General features: G+C 42.9%; 1 protein-coding gene across 1 annotated transcript; it reads left to right on the top strand.

Annotated features, from left to right (window-relative positions):
* Nucleotides 1–479: 479 nt before the first annotated feature.
* On the top strand, nt 480–22,614 carry LOC139578385 (nuclear receptor ROR-beta-like). The gene is made up of 10 exons (XM_071405891.1): nt 480–994; nt 17,034–17,119; nt 17,631–17,772; nt 18,061–18,492; nt 18,609–18,730; nt 18,853–18,985; nt 20,581–20,688; nt 20,894–21,004; nt 21,131–21,243; nt 21,381–22,614. Exons 1-10 carry the CDS (start codon nt 988–990, stop codon nt 21,540–21,542), a joined length of 1,416 nt encoding a protein of 471 aa, XP_071261992.1. The 5' UTR covers nt 480–987; the 3' UTR covers nt 21,543–22,614.
* The last annotated feature ends 302 nt before the right edge of the window (nt 22,615–22,916 follow it).

Genomic DNA, 22,916 nt, shown 5'->3' with positions numbered 1-22,916 from the left:
TTGGCCCGGTGTAAGCCATCATCATTGCAAATAAGAATTTGTTCTTAACTGACTTGAATAGCTAAATAAAGGTTACAAAAAAAATTATATAAAGGTTCATAGCCTACATATTTTCTCTCCAAGACATGTTGTTTTGTCTTTCTTTACTTGTGTTACATGATGGATGCATAATGCTGCTTTATAATTAATAGTTTTTATGCTCATAGGTTCTCACTGAAGAAAAATGTCAATTAATTAATGATTTCAAGTCTAATAATATATATATTTTTTTTTAAATGATGCAACAGGATACGTTTGATATTAGACAGGTTTGATTTGTGAATACAGAACTATCAATGTACATATAGCCTATGTAATAAAGTGCTTATTACTTGATAACAAAATAGCCTTGTAGTGGGAAAAGAGAAAAAAGCAAAACGCACAATCAGAGCACCGCTATGCTTACGTCTACTTGAGACAGCCTACTTTTTAAGCATGTATTAATCTTTTAACGAGGAAAAGAAAAGCCTCGTAGGAATATTTCCCACGATGTTGGTCCTGTGACACACTGCCACACTTTCCCACGCAAGTGAAAGCCCGATCCTCCTTAAGCGCGCGTGCTGTTTCGCGGGGAAAAGGCAGGCCAGTCGAGCAAGATCATGTGAGAGTCCACGCGCCGAAAGAAGGTTACAGCAGCGAGCGATAAGAGACAGTGAGCACCAGTACAGGAACGAGGTGGGAAGACCAGGAGTTCGTCACAATATTTCATTGTGAACAGTCACAGGAAGAATACTTGTGCTACACGGAGTAAATACGTTAACAAACTTAACCTATTCGTTTGATATTTTGTTTGCTTCACATACCAGCTATTAGAACACATATTAGGATTTGTTGTTTTTACTTTCAACAGCTCCTTTTCGGAGCGAAAAAGCGTGTATCATCTTTATATTCCTTCGTTTTATTTTCTTTACGTTGAGTTTGCGACTCAAATATAATAACAGCAAGAATATGAGAGGTACGTTTACATTTATTCTAATAATTACAAACATGTATAGCCTATATGTGTATGACTGTGTTTTGCTCATTAAAGTGACAGTTTTGTATGGGAGTAATGTAAACTATGATAGACGCATTACTTTGAAATAGTCTACTGAACTGTCAGTAGTGTTGAAACTGGGCGCGCTTGGGAATGAACGACGACATAGATCTCAGATAAATGTAAACTGTTTGGCCATGAGATATGACAAATAATCAAGTAGCCCACTCTATGTGCTTCGTCAGGATATTTTACAAAGTTAATTTAGAAGAATAAAAACACTGCACTTTTAAATCTGCACATTTAAAAAGTACATCAAACTCAAGTAAAAATGTCCCATAGGCTATTAGTGTGCAGATGAATGTAGATGGTGATTTGTTTGTCTTTGCCAGCAATTGGCAGCAAGCATTTTTGGTTATGTAAGAAAAGGGTGGTGGGAGAGTGATTGAAAGACTCATGAAAAACATTATATAATCGTGTAATATATTTCTTATTAGGCCTACATATTATCTTTGTTCAGCTCTATTTGCCATTCTGTACGTAGGTAGGTTGTATTTGCATTAGTACTGTTGGCCATAATTAACTTGATCATATAAAATATATGTATTAATATTATATAAAAATATTTTCCCCCAATTCCTCAAAACTTGAGAATGCTGATTTCGTTTCATTCCTACTCGTGGTGCGTGGGCGGGTGTTGTTGTTGTTTTCTGCATCCAGTCATGGCGGACTGTGTGAGGTAGAGTCCGCTGTTCCATTGACCTAGTTCTGTCATTGAGGATTACACAGCGTTCAGAGAGGGTGGAGGATGGGTGGGTGGGGAGGCATGGCTTCTGAGGGTTCTCGTCATTTCTAAAGCAACCCGTTAACATTAGCCTATTATTACTTAAATCTGAGGACATTATCAGTGAAAAAAAAGAACCGGTGGTTACTACGGGATGGCAGAGCAGAGGTTCATGGCATGTGCAAACCCATGCGGTTGACTGTAAAAAACAGAGCCTTTTCTGGTGTACAAGCAACCTCCTTTACCTACAAGGCATATTAAACCGTTTATTGTAGGCCAGTTATTATTGGTTATTATTGGTAGGCAATTTTGCATCATATGGCAAATCATTTATTTACAAAAGCCAAAAGACCACATGTTGGTCTTTCATACTTTACCAGACAGCTGACTGTGATTTTAGATTTTTTTCTGCAAATAATTGTAGTCCGTCATTGTAAATAAGAAGTTGTTCTTAACTGACTTGCCTACTTAAATAAAGGTTAAATAAAAAAAGAATCTAATATCTTTTATCCAAAATATTCATCCGGGTTTTACATTTATTATGCAATTTCAATGCGGAGTCGCAGCAGGATATGGGGACCAACAACCAGTAGCCTACATTCATCTCTCAGCAGGACACCTTAATCCCTCACTCAGTTTCCATTGTGACCTTAACTACTTGATTACATTAACCAGAATCTATGTCACCCATTTGTTTTCAAGTACGGCTTGCATCAATATATAGTAGATTCGATTATATAAATCCCGGCTCTCTTTCTCTCCAGTAATCCACACCTCTGTGACTATGGATGGACCCTCAGGTGCCAATGGCAGGGCTGCTGTAAACGCAATGGCTTTAGCCACTGTAGCAATAACTTTTATGAAGTGCACTTCTCCTATAACGTGAGAAGAGAACTCTGTCTGCCACACTGGCTGAAGTGCTACAGCCATGTAGGGCATAGTTTTAGGGTATAGGTTTAGCAAGGGATCAAAGACAAAGTAGAGCAGTGATGGCAGCTCTCTGCTCCCAAGGGCACTGTTGATCAAGCTCAAAGTCACTATCTGTCAGGAGATGTTCACAGTGGGGCTACAGTATGTGTGAAGGTGCCTCTCTCTGACAACTAACTGCTAACTTTCCACTCCCTGAGCTTTAACTCCCTGCCTAGGCTGGATGGCATCATCCTTTGATTCCCTACACAGTATGGAAAAACTCTGGGCCCCAGATAAAGCCTATAGGCTACAATGAAAAACTGCCCAAAGCACAGTCTGACTATTTGTCTGGAAACAGAGCCAAATAGACATGGATTTATATATGTTGTGTGGAACTATGGTTGTAGCGCAACCCTAAATGTGTTCCAGTGGTGGGGATGAGCACCCCATACCATATGGTTTATTTCAGGACTGATATATAGCAGTGGAGTAAAATACGTAAAGCGCAAAAGAGAAATGGATATTTCTTATGCCAAATATAAAGCCACTAATGAAACAGAAAAGGTATAAGTCTTAGAAAACAAAAAACAGTACAATATTTATTAGAAACACAGTAACTAACACAGATTGTGTAAGGGGTGCATACTGGCGGTAGAGAAGTCAGACGCAGGAGAGAAAATGTGTTTCCAGCGGCGCAGTTTATTAGACAAAAACTCACCGGGAAACATAACAAATATAACAAATGGGTACAATACCCTACGCACGCCAGGACAAACGTGCACAAACACTTACAAATAACAATCACCGACAAACACATGAGGGGGAACAAAGGGTTAAATACACAACATGTAGTTGATGGGATTGAAACCAGGTGTGATACAAGACAAGACAAAACCAAAGGAAAATGAAAAGAGGATCAGCGATGGCTAGAAAGTCAGTGACTTCAACCCCCGAACGCCGCCCGAACAAGGAGAGGGACCAACTTCGGCGGAAGTTGTGACAGTACCCCCCCCCCCCACCGACGCGGGGCTCCAGCAGTGCGTTGACACCGACCTCGGGGACGACCCGGAGGGCGAGGCTCAGGGCGATCCGGACAAAGACGGAACTCCTGCAGCATAGATGGGTCCAACACGTCCTCGAACGGAACCCAGCTCCTCTCCTCTGGGCCGTAGCCCTCCCACTCCACGAGATACTGAAAGCCCCTCGCCCGGCGCCTCAAATCCAGTATGGAGCGAACAGAGTACGCCGGGGCCCCCCCCCCCCCCGATGTCCGGAGGGGGCGGAGGAACCTCCCGCACCTCAGACTCCTGGAGCGGGCCAGCCACCACCGGCCTGAGGAGAGACACGGAACGAGGGGTTAATGCGGTAATCGGGGGGAGGCTGCAACCTATAACATACCTCGTTCACTCTCCTCAGGACTTTAAATGGCCCCACAAACCGCGGACCCAGCTTCCGGCAACGCAGGCGGAGGGGCAGGTTTCGGGTCGAGAGCCTTACCCGGTGTGACCCGGTGTGACCCCGGTGTGACCCTGATGCCAAGGCGCCAGAACCGACTGTTACCCCAGTACGCACTGGAAGGGAGAGATGTTAGTGGAGGAGTGGCGAAGCGAGTTCTGTGCTATCTCGGCCCAGGGCACGAACTCCGCCCACTCCCCCGGCCGGTCCTGGCAATAGGACCACAGAAACCTGCCCACATCCTGGTTAACTCTCTCCACCTGCCCATTACTCTCGGGTGAAAACCTGAAGTAAGGCTGATCGAGACCCCCAGACGTTCCATGAACGCCTTCCAGACCCTTGACGTGAACTGGGGACCCCGATCAGACACTATATCCTCAGGCACCCTGTAGTGCCGGAAGACGTGTGTAAACAAGGCCTCCGCAGTCTGTAGGGCCGCAGGGAGACCCGGGCTGAGGGAGGAGACGACAGGACTTAGAGAAACGATCCACAACGACCAGGATCGCGGTGTTACCCTGTGAGAGCGGAAGATCAGTAAGAAAATCCCCCGACAGGTGCGACCAAGGCCGCTGTGGAACGGGTAAGGGGTGTAGCTTACCTCTGGGCAGGTGCCTAGGAGCCTTACACTGGGCGCACACCGAGCAGGAGGAAACATAAACCCTCATGTCCTTAGCCAAAGTAGGCCACCAGTACCTCCCACTCAAACAGCGCACTGTCCGACCGGGCCCAGGATGGCCAGAGGGGGGTGACGTGTGGGCCCAATAGATCAACTGGTCACGAACAACAGATGGGACGTACAGACGCCCAGCAGGACACTGGACGGGAGCGGGCTCTGCATGTAATGCCTGCTCAATGTTCGTGTCCAGCTCCCACACTACCGGCGCCACCAGGCAGGAGGCGGGGAGTATGGGAGTGGGATCCATGGGCCGCTCCTCTGTGTCATACAGCCGGGACAATGCGTCTGCCTTTGCGTTCTGGGAGCCTGTTCTGTAAGAGAGGGTGAACACAAAACGGGTGAAAAACATGGCCCACCTTGCCTGGCGAGGGTTCCGTCTCCTCGCCGCCCGGTTGTACTCCAGATTGCGGTGGTCAGTCCAGATGAGAAAAGGGTGTCTAGCCCCCTCAAGCCAATGTCTCCACACCATCAGAGCCTTGACGACAGCCAACAACTCCCGGTCCCCCACGTCATAGTTTCGCTCCGCCGGGATGAGCTTCCTCGAGAAGAAGGCACAGGGGCGACGCTTCGGTGGCGTACCCGAGCGCTGAGAGAGCACAGCTCCTATCCCAGGCTCGGACGCGTCCACCTCCACTATGAACGCCAAAGAGGGATCCGGATGGGCCAGCACGGGAGCCGAGTTAAACAGAGCCCTCAGGTGACCAAAAGCCCTGTCCGCCTAAGCTGTCCACTGCAAGCGCACCGGGCCCCCCTTCAGCAGTGAGGTAATGGGAGCCGCTACCTGACCAAAACCCCGGATAAACCTCCGGTAGTAGTTGGCAAACCCTAAGAACCGCTGCACCTCCTTTACCGTGGTGGGAGTCGGCCAATTACGCACGGCTGCAATGCGGTCACTCTCCATCTCCACCCCTGAGGTGGAAATGCGATACCCTAGAAAGGAGACGGACCGTTGGAAGAACAGGCATTTCTCAGCCTTGATGTACAGGTCATGCTCCAACAGGCTACCAAGCACTCTGCGCACCAGGGACACATGCTCAGCGCGTGTAGCGGAGTATATCAAAATGTCATCAATATACACCACTACACCCTGCCCGTGCAGTTCCCTGAAAATCTCATCTAATCTCAACAAATGGGTACAATACCCTACGCACGCCAGGACAAACGTGCACAAACACTTACAAATAACAATCACCGACAAACACCTGAAGGGGAACAGAGGGTTAAATACACAACATGTAATTGATGGGATTGAAACCAGGTGTGATACAAGACAAGACAAAACCAAAGGAAAATTAAAAGAGGATAAGCGATGGCTAGAAAGTCGGTGACTTCGAACCCCGCCCGAACAAGGAGAGGGACCAACTTCGGCGGAAGTCGTGACAGATTGTTAACCTAATGTAACTAGGTTAGATCATCTGTCACCATCATTGGTGACTGATGGCGTTCTGTATTAGCATTGAATAGCCCCCGTGATATGCAACTTTTCAGGGAAGTTAGGAACCAATATACACAGGCAGTTAGAGGAGCTAAGGCTAGCTTTTTTAAACAGAAATTTGCATCCTGTAGTACAAACTCAAAAAAGTTCTGGGACACTGTAAAGTCAATGGAGAATAAGAGCACCTCCTCCCAGCTGCCCACTGCACTGAGGCTAGGAAACACTGTCACTACTGATAAATCCACAATAATTGAGAATTTCAATAAGCATTTTTCTACGGCTGGCCATGCTTTCCACCTGGCTACCCCTACCCCGGTCAACAGCCCTGCGCTCTCCCACAGCAACTCGCCCAAACCTTCCCCACTTCTCCTTCACCCAAATCCAGATAGCTGACGTTCTGAAAGAGTGGCAAAATCTGGACCCCTACAAATCAGCCGGGCTAGACAATCTGGACCCTCTCTTTCTAAAATGATCTGCCGAAATTGTTGCAACCCCTATTACTAGCCTGTTCAACCTCTCTTTCGTATTGTCTGAGATTCCCATAGATTGGAAAGCTGCCGCGGTCATCCCCCTCTTCAAAGGGGGAGACACACTAGACCCAAACTGCAACAGACCTATATCTATCCTACCCTGTCTTTCTAAGGTCTTTGAAAGCCAAGTTAACAAACAGATTACCGACCATTTCGAATCTCACCGTACCTTCTCCGCTATGCAATCTGGTTTCAGAGCTGGTCATGGGTGCACCTCAGCCACACTCAAGGTCCTAAACGATATCATAACCGCCATTGATAAGAGACATTACTGTGCAGCCGTATTCATCGACCTGGCTAAGGCTTTCGACTCTGTCAATCACAACATTCTTATTGGCAGACTCAACAGCCTTGGTTTCTCAAATGATTGCCTCGCTTGGTTCACCAACTACTTCTCCGATAGAGTTCAGTATGTCAAATCGGAGGGCCTGTTGTCCGGACCTCTGGCAGTCTCTATGGGGGTGCCACAGGGTTCAATTCTCAGGCAGACTCTCTTCTCTGTATACATCAATTATGTCGCTCTCGCTGCTGGTGATTCTTTGATCCACCTCTACGCAGACGACACCATTCTGTATACCTCTGGCCCTTCTTTGGACACTGTGTTAAATAACCTCCAGACGAGCTTCAATGCCATACAACTCTCCTTCCGTGGCCTCCAACTGCTCTTAAATGCAAGTAAAACTAAATGCATGCTCTTCAACCGTTCGCTGCCCGCACCTGCCCGCCTGTCCAGCATCACTACTCTGGATGGTTCTGACTTAGAATATGTGGACAACTACAAATACCTAGGTGTCTGGTTAGACTATAAACTCTCCTTCCAGACTCACATTAAACATCTCCAATCCAAAATTCAATCTAGAATTGGCTTCCTATTTCGCAACAAAGCATCCTTCACTCATGCTGCCAAACATACCCTCGTAAAACTGACCGTCCTACCAATCCTCGACTTCGGCGATGTCATTTACAAAATAGCCTCCAACACTCTACTCAACAAATTGGATGCAGTCTATCACAGTGCCATCCGTTTTGTCACCAAAGCCCCATATACTACCCACCACTGCAACCCCAGTATCTCTACTACACATTTATCTTCTGCACACCCTACCATTCCAGTGTTTATTGCTATATTGTAATTACTTCGCCAACATGGCCTATTTATTGCCTTACCTCTCTTAACCTACCTCATTTGCACATGCTGTTTATAGTTTTTTCTACTGTATTATTGATTGTATGTTTGTTTATTCCATGTGTAACTCTGTGTTGTTGTATGTGTCGAACTGCTTTGCTTTATCTTGGCCAGGTCGCAGTTGCAAATGAGAACTTGTTCTCAACTAGCCTACCTGGTTAAATAAAGGTGAAAAAAATAAAAAATAAAAAAAATTATTTGCACCATCCACTCCTGCCTTAGGGCCTCTCAGTCAACTCTCAGCCTACTCCTTTTACTCCTACAGAGGAATTACTCACTCCTCCTGGCATATTTAAAGAGTGGGGCTCTGTATCAGCCATACCCTCTCGCAGAGTACTTTGTGTCTGTAGGTCACACTGAAGTGGAGAGAGAGAGGGATAAGTTATCACTATCCACACAACTGTTTAGAAAACAGGTGCTAGCTAGGCACTGTAGTTGAAGGCCCCATCAGCAGCCCAGCCTAGAGAGAGGGTTATGTTTTAAGAACTAAATGTCCGCTTAAACCTGCAATAAAGCTCTAGGACAAGAGGATCATATTATATATACCTTAAAGCACACTTATCGCATATGCAATGTAGGTTAAACGCTCTGGCTGTAGCATTTGTGCTAAAGTATATCGCTCTGCGGTACTACTTTGAGGTTAAACATACAGTGTGTCAAGTAAATACAAAGTAGAAGGTAAATAGGACCTTCAGACTCCCTGTGAGCTGTTTGGTTAGTTAAGATAAGAGAGAAAAGTCTCTGTGACTGCAGGCTTTACTGCTGGGACAAGCAAACTGCCTGACAGAGACAGCCAGTTTGCTTGTCCCAGCAGTAAAGCCTGCAGTAAAGCCTGCACCTTTCTAACCAAGACGTTTTGCCAGCAACTTTTTGCTGACTTATTGCCGGCGACAAAGCCTGTACTTTTATTTCCACCAACTGACCTAGTTAGCCCCAAGGTTCCAAGGTTCACCAAAGTATACGTTGTCTGGTCTTTGGTGTCCAAATGTAAATAGCGTAGCCGGCAATACACTCCTAATCCCCCGCGACCAGTGAGTACATAAAACCAGGGGCTAGTACTGGTTCATGGAACAGAACTGAAGTCTAGAAAATAACAACATCTTTCAATGAACATAATCAGAACCCGGGAACTAAAGTGATCTAAACTGTTCCGGAACAGAACCATTGTTTTAAAAGCATTGTAACTGGTTTTAATAATGGTATTTTACATTCCGGGCATTTTTTTCCAGTCCCACGAAAAAACACAGCAAGCGCCTATGCAAAGCCCTACCTCTGTCAAGCAGAAACTTCTTCCAGTGTCTGCCTGCAAGCTGAACATCTTTGCCAGTGTGTGTGTGTAGGCTACCTGCCCCTCCCCCTCTGAAGCATAGCTGTAGCCTACTGAAGTTACAAGTGTGATTCAGATGATAGAGAGAGATTTGTAATTAGAATGGATTAACTTTTTCACTGCTAGTTAGGGACACTATAGTTATCACATTTCACATTGGATTTATTAAAAGTAAGATGTTTTTTTATTGTGGTGCCACTGTGCACACACAGCTAGCTTCTCTGGTCGAAAGTTAAGCCAACTGTGAAGTTAAAAGACCTTCAAAGATCCTCCATAGAAGCCGCTCCTCCGTAGGTATAATTCTGTGGGCCAAATACCCCCATATCTACTGTAAAATTTGGTGGTGCATCTTCCATTTGAAAACACGTTGCCAGTGTGTGATTTTAGGCTACCTGTCCCACCCTCTCCCCTACTGTCTTGGGTGGCTATGTGTTATGTACCGCATTCAGCCAAACAGGTTGCACCAGTCTGTTGTTTACCCTTGCTAGATTAAACGTCCAGAACAATCTAGCTACCATAGCATGGGGGAAGAAAAGGTAGTTTTATTAAGACAGTATGCGTAGTTTTCCAGATTTTTTTGTGGGGGGTCATTCAGAGTTAAGTAGGAAATTGAGGCCATTGCAGCCTGCAACAAGTATGACGAACTGCTAACTTACTGTTGTGAATGTGAAGAAAGGAAAGCAGTGCATTCTCTTCTGTCCTATCTGGGGAATTTAGAACTTGATGATGCTGCTTGCTGTCATGTCAGGTTACTATGACAATGGTCGAAACAACAGGGTCAAAGTTGAATTTCTCTTGCTCAGTTGTGAGTTGCCAGGCACCACACCCTGATAGGGTATTTTCCCCCCTTAATCATATAACAATCAACTTTTACCAGACTTTTCTAAGACTTTTTTGTATTAACATGTTCTAGAAATATGTTGTAAAAGTCTGAAAATTAGGCAATATCTCATTAAATATGCACATATTTGCATATCGCACAAAAAGTTTTGGGGGGACACTGGATGAAGTCAGCCTAAAGTTTAATTTTGTTAAAATACTCCAGGATCTGAGTTGTCCAGAGCAGATTTGGATAAATACATTTTTCATCTTTCTATCTGTAGAATACTAAAGACATTTTTGGTAAATTTTTCCAAAGAAAATGTTATCTGGAATAACATTTTTACAACACATCAACAATTTTCTCTGGGCAAGTCTGGAGAATATATCTAAGGATAATCACAGATAATTTGGTGAATGCAAATGCTTTTGAACCTGAGAAAAATACATTTGCGTGTGGGAAGAGTCTGACTTTTGGGAAATACACTGTATTTAGACTACCAAACGCCTATTTAGACCCAATCATCATCTCTTCAAAGTAAGTTACTGAATATAGTCCAGTTTGTAACATTCTCTATGAAATATGCTTTTAAATGATGTGTAATTTAATGCAGTGAGCTTGCAATTATTGATGTATGTTCATTTTAAAGTGGTTAAAATTCATAAAAATGTTGATGACGGTATAATGATAAACTAAATAAAAGATTTACATTTAATTCAAGTTTTTGACATTTTTATGTTTACTCCTTGAAAATACTGATATTAATGGACGAAGATACCAACAAATCTTAAAATTGATAGGTACAGTTGAAGTCAGAAGTTTACATACACCTTAGCCAAATACATTTAAACTCAGTTTTTCCACAATTCCTGACAATTAATCCAAGTAAAAATTCAGTTGTCAGTTCGGATCACCACTTTACTTTAAGAATGTGAAATGTCAGAATAATAGTAGAGAGAAGGATTTATTTCAGCTTTTATTTCTTTCATCATATTCCCAGTGGGTCAGAAGTTTACATACACTCAATTAGTATTTGGTAGCGTTGCATTTAAATTGTTTAACTTGGATCAAATGTTTCAGGTAGCCTTCCACAAGCTTCCCACAATAAGTTGGGTGAATTTTGGCCCATTCCTCCTGACAGAGATGGTGTAACTGAGTCAGCTTTTTAGGCCTCCTTGCTCGCGCACGCTTTTTCAGTTCTGCCCACAAATTTTCTATGGGATTGAGGTCAGGGCTTTGTGATGGCCACTCCAATACCTTGACTTTGTTGTCCTTAAGCCATTTTGCCACAACTTTAGAATTATGCTTAGGGTCATTGTCCACTTGGAAGACCCATTTGCGACCAAGCTTTAACTTCCTGCAGCAAAGCTGCCACCCCCATGCTTCACGGTTGGGATGGTGTTCTTCGGCTTGCAAGCATCCCCCTTTCTCCTCCAAACATAACAATGGTCATTATGGCCAAACAGTTCTATTTTTGTTTCATCAGACCAGAGGCCATTTCTCCAAAAAGTATGATCTTCGTCCCCATGTGCAGTTGCAAACCATAGTCTGGCTTTTTTATTGCGGTTTTGGAGCAATGGCTTCTTCCTTGCTGAGCGGACTTTCAGGTTATGTCAATATAGGACTCGTTTTACTGTGGATACAGATACTTTTGTACCTGTTTCCTCCAGCATCTTCACAAGGTCCTTTGCTGTTGTTCTGGGATTGATTTGCCCTTTTCGCACCAAAGTACGTTCATCTCTAGGAGACAGCACGCGTCTCCTTCCTGAGCGGTATGACGGCTGCGTGGTCCCATGGTGTTTATACTTGCATACTATTGTTTGTACAGATGAACGTGGTACCTTTAGGCGTTTGGAAATTGCTCCCAAGGATGAACCAGACTTGTGGAGGTCTACATATGAGGTCATATATCTGAGGTCTTGGCTGATTTCTTTTGATTTCCCCATGATGTCAAGCAAAGAGGCACTGAGTTTGAAGGTAGGCCTTGAAATACATCCACAGGTACACCTCCAATTGACTCAAATTATGTCAATTAGCCTATTAGAAGCTTCTAAAGCCATGACATAATTTTCTGGAATTTTCCAAGCTGTTTAAAGGCACAGTCAACTTAGTGTATGTATACTTCTGACCCACTGGAATTGTGATACAGTGAATTATAAGTTAAATAATCTGTCTGTAAACAATTGTTGGAAAAATTACTTGTGCCATACATAAAGTAGACGTCCTAACCGACTTGCCAAAACTATAGTTTGTTAACAAGAAATTTGTTGAGTGGTTGACAAACGAGTTTTAATGACTCCAACCTAAGTGTATGTAAACTTCCAACTTCAACTGTACATGATAAAAAGGTCATTTCAGCCTGTGGTGCCAGCCTTAAGCAATGGCTATATAAAAGTTGAATGGCCTGTTTGTAAGGGGGTCATATAAACAATGCCCTTTTTTTTTTACAGGCAACATATCGTAAATCCTATGTGAAAGAAGTCTGACAGTACCACTAACTGCTTCACTGCGCGAAAACATTTCCCACCTTCAATCACAATTGTCTGCATATTAAATAAAGCATGAATGTTGTCAGCACTTTTTGAAGCAGTGTGAATTTGCTAGCTAGTATTGTACGTAATTATCGCCAGTGGTGTGTCCAGAACATTTTAAATGGGGTGGCCAAGGTGGGGCACAGACCCAGTTTAGGGGTATTTTTTCAATATAATAGCTGCGCGTACGCAACATTTTTTTATAGGCTTTATAGTTCAGACATTTCATTTAACTGTAAAAATGTATTACCTTTTAATGTGTCATGAACACATCCAGTCATGAAGTTTTCATCTGATTGTCAAACAAATCACTTCAAAAAGTAGGTTAAGTAGGTTACCTGCGCACGTTTAATGGAAAGGGACATCTATTACATCCACCATATGTGTAATGACATTCAACCTAGTTCATGTTTCAAGTTTTATTAGTCAGATGTACTGGATACACATGGTATACACTCTCCAACGAAATGCTTACATGCAGGTTCCTTCTTGACAATGCAGCAACAATAACAAATAATTAAAGATAAGAATATGAACATAAAGTAAATGGCTCAGTAGAATAGAATAAACATTTTAGCATAAGTATGATACATAAAGGCACAATTTCTAGTCTAATATTTACACATGTTTTGGGCAAGTGTTTAAATTGTGCAGTATTTAGCAATCATAATTTTTCTTCAAGGTGGCGTGTATTCATGGATACCAAGGGAAGCCAGGCTTCCTCCAAAATGTTAACAATAAAAAAAGAAACAAACTTATAAAATATTTCAAGTTCGTGTCTATCTGTGTTTCATAATTTCCCTTCAATTTGCAAGAGGCTGAATCTATTTCACCAGAGAAAGCATCCGAGCGAGGCCAACAGGACCCCTCTGTCTTAGTATCTGTAGCCCATGTATCTGATGCTGTCTGGCCAAAAATAATATGACATGTCATACTATTTTATCCAGACAGCATCAGATACATGGGCTACACATACTAAAACAGGGGAGCGGTTTTGCTCGCTCCGATTCTTTCTCCAGTGAGATTGATGAGTCTTACTGTCGGTGCGCGTCTTGTTCGAAATAATCAATATATTCATAGACGATCTATCAGATTTCAGAATTTCTAGGTGTGGGCAATCAGATTTCAGGGGAGGCTGTGGCCACCCTGGGCCACCCCCTGGACACGCCACTGAGTATCGCTGTGCTTGTTTTCAATTAGAGTATCGCCGTGCTTGGTTTGAATTAGATTATACATGAAGAGTTATTTGATAATAATTTGTTCAACAACAATTTCACAACACTCCTCTCCCATTTAGTAAAAGGCTATTGCAACATCAGTACCCTCCCTTAATATGAATACTTTTTAAACTGGTTCCTCTATATGTAGCCTATATCATCTTATCTTACTCATATTGGTTATACTTTATTTTTCTGCCCACTAATTACCTAGTATTTATCATGGTGCAATGGCTATTACATAGTTATTACTTGTTGTTTTCCATGAGATAAGTCTTCCTAGAGAGAGTTAATTTATGAGAGTAAAAGACAAAGTCCTTTGCTTAAACTTGTTGGCAGCGCAAGACTTCAGGTCAAACGTCCCTGACCCACTGACCAAACCAGAAAAGTAAGACCCACGAGAACTTGTCATTCTTGAAACAATGTCCAAGAACTTTGCTGACATTCTGCACTGCTCCATAGTGCTACATACTGGATGGTACTTTGTGTACTTTAAATGTCATATTCTTTCACATGATTCAAATGTCCTGAAATGAATTAGAGTTGTGTAAAAAGGGTTCAGGTGTTGAAGCCATGACCCATTATGTAACTGACTTGTCCAGACAGCCCATAACACTCCTGCAGGACTCTGTGGTTATGCTAGGGGTAGAACTAGTTTTATGAACGTCTCCGAGACAGCTGAAACTGCACTCAAATACCTGACATGCTTCCACAAGTTGAGCACCAGTGTAAGTTACAATCAGGGCCCCTTCATAATATACTGCAGATATGTTTAAAATACTCTCACACTCCCTGGTGTTACATAAGTGGAACATGGATGTCGATACACCTGTATTTACTCTACAGATTCTAAAGTGATAATCAATCTTTCACTAATCAAACATGGACTGTTTCTTTTAGCCTGTGAACATTTCCATTCCCCTGTCAGTGATTGAGTCAGATTTGGTTCCACCTTAAAACAGGAAAGAAAGAAATCAAATTAATTGCCAGGGATGCCAACCAAAGCGCCTCCCCTTGCTGAATTGGAAAGTGTGTCAGTAGAACAGCTCCTCCTCTCTCATAGCCTTCCACGCAGCTGAGCAGCATGTCAGTTAACATATCAGAGACAAAGCTATGCTCCCGGGAACCTATGGGAGCGATAAGAGAGGGAAGGGGTAGGCTCGTCATGGCGTTGCTAGGGTCACCTCCCCTGAATGAGTGTGTTTGTGAAACTCGGCCAGACGGCAGTTATATAACAGGGAGAGGGTGGGGGCCAGGGGTGCTAGATGGGGTAGAGAGAGAGTGCAGAGAGAGAGAGAGGTTTTTTTCCACTGCCTTTATATATTTATTTCCCTATTTGGTTTTTGTAGATCAGTAGGAATTCTATCCGGGAAGCGACTCAAATATCTCACTCACATTATGCAAAAGACTCCCACTCACAAAGCAGTAGTAGTTGAGCATTCTCCCTTCCTATCTATGAAGCTGAGATTTCAACTTTATAGTTTAGTAATTTGCTTTGCTCCCCGTGTGTGACGCACTTACTGTATCTAGCCACAGGCATCACTCAGGTGATTGGTTGGGCTGGTAAAGGGCCGTTAATACAGTTGCTACCTGCAAAGTAAATGTTACCTAATGCCTTGCGTCACTGTAATACAAAATAGTTTCTAAAAAAATAATTTAACACACCCAGCAGTCAAAGCGAACACAGAAAAACAAACACTTGTTTTTTGAGAGTAGCCATTTTATCTTGTGTAGCATAGGAGGCTCTCCTGAAGCGGGGGCTTTTGTTAACCTCCTCTAACATTTAATTCACCCTGGAGGAGGAACAGTGAAACGTTATTACCCCAGGCCCAGTAAATGCAATTAACCTGCTACTCTGGTATGATGAAAATAATAGCCTGTTCCAGGGAGAGAGGGCTCAGGGCTGTTCGCACACTGTTGCACATACTGTTAAGCGTTCTGTTTATATGAATGAATTCTATATTCGTATCACCAGTATGGAGTTTTTTTCCTGCAAAATGCTGCAAATTGGCCTTTGACTCTGATAGTGCCAGTCGGTATTAGATAGAACGTCACGTCCCCGCACGTCTGTGGGGAAAACAACCTGTGGTTTACCCCATTGGCTCACAGCAAAAACGTAACCTTTTTCTTGTTGTTTGTTTGTTTTAGTCAATTACAAAACTACATTTAAGAAAAGTACAACATGTCTAAAGGATACCTTTCAACATTTCCTGCTTCTGCCCAAGCGTTCTCACTACTTAGAAAAACATAATATTGTAGGGCTTCCCTCATGTCCCTTTTCATGACAGTGCTAGAACATTAAGCTAGCCAAGACCAACAACACAAACAAATGGACTATATAGCTACAAGTAGTGAGTGGAGATACAAACAGACTATACTCAACAAGTTAAATGTCTTACCTGTGATGAAATGTTTTCCACAGGTATAGTACCAGTCAAAAGTTTGGACACACCTACTAATTTTATTTTTACTATTTTTTACATTGTAGAATAGTAGTGAAGACATCCAAACTATGAAATAACACATATGGAATCATGTAGTAACCAAACTAATCAAAATATATTTTATATTTGAGATTCTTCAAAGTAGTAGCCTACTTGGGCACCGGTTCCCCACATTTCCCACTCTCCCACGCCAAATAGCCTGAAGCCACAGGACTCATCTCGCAGGCTCTATTTCTCGTAGATCAGGATTTTTTGGCTGGTTACATGTACATTAAACAACACAGCAGTTTTTCTGCATGTAATTCATATATAACAAAAAAATTGACGATGAAATTGGCTCTTTTACAATGGGGGTCAATGGGAAAGAATGTTTGTTTTCCCCAATTTGTGGGTGTTGTCAAGGGAAATTCCTTCGTATGACGTGGATACCGACTCGGAGTATAGTGTTTCCGTTGAGTTCAAAATCAGGGCAGTTGGGAGCAAAGATTGAGCAGATGTTTCTATCCCTTCTTATTTGATAGGGTAGGTATATCTACACCTGTCTTGCACTTTCTCAGACAGTTCTGGCACAGTTCCTAAGGACCATATCATGACGAGATCAAAACCCAAGTCACCATCAAGTTATATTTTATTATCTAGTCTAGTGAGTCTTAAGTGTTAAGTATGCCATGTACTAAATGTTCCTCCTCTCTCTCTACTTCCAGCACAAATTGAAGTAATACCCTGCAAGATCTGTGGGGACAAGTCATCAGGGATCCACTATGGTGTAATCACCTGCGAAGGCTGCAAGGTGAGCTACCTCAATCTCAGAGATACACTTACTCCAAGTGTTCTATTTTAGTTCTGCATACTGTCATCCCTCTAGAATACCCACAGCAAATTCAATCAATTTATACTATTTATATATTGTCTGCCCTTGCCCAGTGCCCGTCCATCCCAGCACCTGTATTCATGGTCAAATAGCTCAAGCTTATGTGTTCTGTTTCACACTTGTGTAACCTGTACAAGTGTGGAACCTGTACAAGTGTGGAACCTGTATAAGTATTTGGTATGAAATGGAAATGTGTTTTTTGCAATTCCCACTCCCCCTGAGAGTGGGATCACGGCCAGGGATCAGCCATTATTGACGGCAACCCTGGAGCAATTATGTTTAAGTGCCTTGCTCAAGGGCAGAGCGACAGATTTTTCACCTAGTCGTCTCGTGGATTCGAACTAGCAACCTTTCGGTTACTGGCCAAACGCTCTAACCGCTAGGTTACCTGCCTCCCTGATGGTGTTTGTGCTTGTGTGTGTGTTTACAGGGCTTCTTCCGACGCAGCCAGCAGAACAATGCTATATACTCCTGTTCCCGGCAGAGGAACTGTCTGATTGACCGCACCAATCGGAATCGCTGCCAACACTGCCGGCTGCAGAAGTGCCTGGCCCTAGGCATGAGCCGTGATGGTGAGTGTGAAACACACACACACACAGCAAGGTCAGTCCAGAGGGGACCCCTGTCTGTCTCTTCACCAGACGCTAGAGCTCTCTAGGTCTTATTGAAAGGCCAAATGTGGAGTTGTGTTACACTGTGTAAAATCACTCCTGGAATCATGCCTGAGAGACAGCAGTGAGTGGATTTTCTTCTATATTTGCAATTGTTCAAGTTCCGTATTGGCTCCATATGGACTTACTGTATGATCTCATAATTCATTCCCTGATTATTTACTGACTCTATCTCCTTTCCTGGTACAGCGGTGAAGTTTGGCCGCATGTCCAAAAAGCAGAGAGACAGCCTGTATGCTGAGGTCCAGAAGCACCAGGCATCCCAGGAGTTAACTGCCGCCCGTGAGGAGGGAGGCGAGGTCGGAGGTCACAGCCGGGCATACAGCAGAGGCTCCAGTGCCGCCCTCAGCGACCTTGATGACATCACCTTGCCAGACGGCCTGCTGTGTGACCTGCCAGTGACACCAGAGGGCGCTGAAAGAGAGTACTGCAATCTGGAAATGATGGGGGGAAGCGGGGGTAGCAGCTCCTCCTCTCAAAGCTCGCCCGAACAGAACGGACTGGACTTCGGAGACAGCAACCACCACATCAAGCACGAGTACCAGCTGCTGCACGAGTCCAGCCTGTTCACACACGCGCTGCTCAACCCTCTAACCGAGGGATTCTCCATGCTCGAGATCGGTAAGTGGAACAGTCACTCTATCACCATCTGCTGTATGTCACTATAACTAACACTAGATAATTTTTTCATTGAGTGTGGTTGATAGCTAAACCATACATGTCTTGTCCATTTCCAGAACGTATAACTGCTAGTGTGGTAAAGTCTCACATAGAGACCAGTCAGCATGGCAGTGAGGAGCTGAAGAGGCTTGTCTGGTCCCTGTACACTCCTGAGGAGACACGCAGCTTCCAGAGCAAGGTAAACATCAATGTCCTTTACCAAGATTAACTCAGTGACCTGTGACCTATTTACTCTTACACCACTATGTGCTATTCCCAATGTTATATCTAACATGGGCATCCCTTTGTTCTCTCTTTCAGTCTGCGGAGGTCATGTGGCAGCAGTGTGCCATCCACCTCACCAATGCCATCCAGTACGTGGTGGAGTTTGCCAAGCGCATCAATGGATTCCTGGATCTCTGTCAGAACGACCAGGTCATTCTTCTCAAAGCAGGTCAGTACCTATTGTTAGGACATAAGATGAGTGCATTTCACAACTCTATTCCATGGCCTCATACACAAGCTTTCTCTGACCTCAAAGCATACAGTGGGGTCTGATATTATTCACACCCTTGATAAAGATGAGCAAAAATGATTGTATAAAATAAATATTGAAATACTATATTGTATGCAAAAAACATTGGGGAAATTATATTTATACTAATACAATTTCTCAGAGAAAGAGATTTTGTTAAACAAGTAACCATTATTTTTCTCAAAAAGGTAGAGGTCAAAATTATTGCCATCCCTGATTTCACCTTATGAGAATAACGTCCCTGAGCCAACTCATAAAAGTGTTTTATGAGTTGGAGAACGCATCAGGAGAGATCTTAGACCATTCCTCCATACAGAATCCTTCCAGATCCTTGATATCCTTCACCTGTGCTTATGGACAGGTGAATATAAACCACAGGTTTATCTTCAATCTTATCTTCATATCTTCAATATAAACCACAGGTTTTCAATGGGGTTCAAGTTCAGAGACTGAGATGGCCATTGCAACATGTAGATTTTGTGGCCAATCAACCATTTCTATGTGGATATTGATGTGTGTGAAACAGTTAATTGGCCACAAAAATCTACATGTTGCAATGGCCATCTCAGTCTCCGGACTTGAAACCAATTGTAAACCTGTGGTTTGAATTGAAGACGGAAGTCCAAAAGCGCAGACAAAGGATATCAAGGATCTGGAAGGATTCTCCAATCTCGTCTCATTGATTGGACTCCAGGTTAGCTGACTCCTGATTCCAATTAGCTTTTGGAGAAGTCATTAATCTAGGGGTTCACATACTTTTTCCAACCTACACTGTAAATGTTTAAATTATGTATTCAATATAGACAAGAAAAATACAATAATTTGTCTGTTATTAGTTTAAGCAGATTGTGTTTGTCTATTGTTGTGACTAGATGAAGATCAGATCAAATTTTATGACCAATTTATGCAGAAATCCAGGTAATTCCAAAGGGTTCACATACTTTTTCTTGCCACTGTATTTTATACAGTCATTTCTGCTCATCTTTATCAAGGGTGTGAATAATTTCGGAGCCCACTGTAGTTCCTGTTCAGACGACCTGAGCATGTAGGCATTAACTGCATTTCCATGTTTCAGTACTACAGCATTCATACACAATAGTATATTTGACAAACATGTGTGTCTGCAGACAAACAAACTTCGCCACTTAGGACTACATTTTAGAATATACAATCAATTTAACCTAATGTGGCAAAGGCCACATTCTGTTTCCAACGATGTTCAAGAAAAAAGTTATTATTCTAATGATGGCTCTTCTTGTTTTTCTTCTCGCCCACCTTTCCTGTTTGTTCATCATCTTTGTTTGAATTGTAACAAATTGTATTGTAAAAATTATTTGATTTATAATTGATTGAAATACATTTGATGTTGTGATATGAAATGGATGTATTCTATTGACTGACAACATGGAATTAATGTTTTATTTCATATTGTTTGTGTGTACGTGTTGGAGCATCCTTTGTCCCCCTTTTCTCCCTTTTCCTCTTCCTCTCCATCTTTACGGTCTCCTCTTCAGGATGTCTGGATGTGCTTCTGATTCGCATGTGTCGAGTCTACAACCCCATCAACAACACTATTCTGTTTGATAGCAAGTTTGCTAGCGCACAGACCTTCAAAGCTCTTGGTGAGTTCCCTCTTTATGAAACCAAGGCATTAATATTCCATCAGAGTATATTCACACACAAAAAAAAGTATATAAATATATTAACCCACCCACATAGTCGAAGAATTCTAGGTCAACCTTTTTTTAGCTTACTTTAAAAAAAAGTGAACCAAGTCAGCCGTTTCTGTTTTGAAGACACATGTTTCCCCCCCCTCTTTCCTCGAAGGTTGTGATGACCTTGTGGGTGCTGTGTTTGACCTGGCCAAGAGCCTGAGTCGTATGCAGCTCTCTGAAGAGGAGATGGCTCTGTTCAGTGCTTCTGTTCTCCTGTCACCAGGTAATCCTCTCACACTGTCTCCCGTTGACTGGGGTGATGTCTCAGCTCTGAAACAGACACTAAGTAATATGTAAGAAGGAAAACCAGCAGAGACTGACTGTGGTTGTTGCTCTTTTTTTCCTCCAGACCGACCATGGTTGACAGACAGGCAACAGGTACAGAAGCTTCAAGAGAAAGTATATCTGGCTCTGCAACATTGTCTACACAGAGGTGGCTCATCAGAGGAGAAACTGGCAAAGGTACATATTGGCAGACGATGATGTATTCCTTTATTCCTAAAACAGGCTTTTGTTAAAGGATTTGGGGTGAAATGTGAAAGATACACATTTTCTGTCTCACTTTTTCATTTCTCTGTATCTCTTCTTCTACCTCTAAGATGGTGTCCAAGCTTCCCATGATGAAGTCCATCTGCAATCTCCACATTGACAAGCTCGAGTTTTTCAGTCTGCTCCACCCGGAGACTGCATACAATTTCCCCCCTCTGTACCGTGAGGTGTTCAGCAGTGAAATCACCTTCCCAGACTCCACAATGGACTAAAAATCTGTTTAGATATGAAAGTGATTCATATAGAGACAAAAAGATGTAGGGAACGAGAGGTAGGGAGAGGAATGTGGCAACAGCGAAGTAACCAGCAGCTCTGTGACAACCCTGCACGCTACACTTTAGGACATACTACTCTCACCTCAGACCTCCACCCAATGGAGTTGCTTGGACTGTAAGCCAGTCCAGGCTACAAAATTCAACACTAGGTGCTGGGTACTATATGCATGCTGCCTATTTTGGGGGGAGTAAAACGGTTCTGAGAATGTATTTTTGCAATCTCAGATGGTTTTTCTAAGAGCTTTGAGATCTCCCTTAAGCAGAAGTCCTCTGTAAAACCAGTTTGACTTCTTTTCCAGTTCTCAGTGTAAGTCCTTGTAAGATAATCTTGAATGTACCCCACAGACATGCAGCACAGCCCAAGGCATGAGACTGAATGTACTATACAATCCTGCCCCATTGGAGGAGATGCTGTGTAGTCTCTTTTTTATCTTATTGCAGTTTGACAGCTCCATTTTATTCTCCAGTTTCTTATTTGGTAGTGCCCATAGTTTGCAGTTTTGTATCCTATGAACAAACTGTTTAAAGGGACCAAGATCAAATGGATAAGTGGGCACATTTTTTTGCATGCAAGACATGGACGATGCAACTATTACCATGCATGCAGACTTGCACACACAGCACTAAGACAAAGCACTTATGCTGACCTATACATGTATTTTTACAGGCACACATTCAGACACTGATATTTTTCAGCTCGACTTACATTTTTTTAGGTGCAATCAAAGACCTCAGTCCCACTACATTTTCCCTTGCAAATGCCACTTAGAGAGAGAGCAAGAGAGAAGAATCACATAAGTATATTTAAATGTTCTTTATCTATACACTTATATTTACTCATGTAAAAATAAAATTAGACAGAGATTTAAATATATATATATTGAGAGGGAGGGAGAGGGGGAGATGTATAATACGTAAAAATTATTCAGGTTGTTATTGTAAAAGAGAATGTGTTATCGATGACTCACCTGGTTAAATAAAAGCTAATAAATAAAAAGATTCGCCAGTACAGCGTCTTTCAAAGTATTTCTGGTCATATTCCGGGGTACTGGGATGGAAAATTATTAGATGAATAGCACTTACCGACAATGAGCCCTCTCTCACCGAATCTGGACCCTTTTCTCTTGCTACAAATAATTTCAGGGTTCCAGCTCAGAGACTGACGATTGTCCTCCTGAAACTGACAGAAGTGGGACATCCTCCTGCCTCAGACAGGCAGGACTAAAGCAACTGAGGTAGAGAGTTCCCCTGGAAATGAAGGATCTTTCCCATCCCTCAAACCAGGGGTCTCTAGGTCCAATACAAGACTTT

The sequence above is a fragment of the Salvelinus alpinus genome, chromosome 6 (assembly GCF_045679555.1).
Source record: "Salvelinus alpinus chromosome 6, SLU_Salpinus.1, whole genome shotgun sequence".
NCBI lineage: Eukaryota > Metazoa > Chordata > Actinopteri > Salmoniformes > Salmonidae > Salvelinus > Salvelinus alpinus.
Note: the sequence above shows the minus strand (reverse complement) of the source record. Positions and strands in the feature narration are given on the sequence as shown.

Coding starts and splice junctions, on each gene's coding strand:
- LOC139578385 (XM_071405891.1), top strand. Junction 18,493..18,608: donor ATTCTCCATGCTCGAGATCG/GTAAGTGGAACA, acceptor GTCCATTTCCAG/AACGTATAACTGCTAGTGTG. Junction 18,986..20,580: donor GGTCATTCTTCTCAAAGCAG/GTCAGTACCTAT, acceptor TCTCCTCTTCAG/GATGTCTGGATGTGCTTCTG.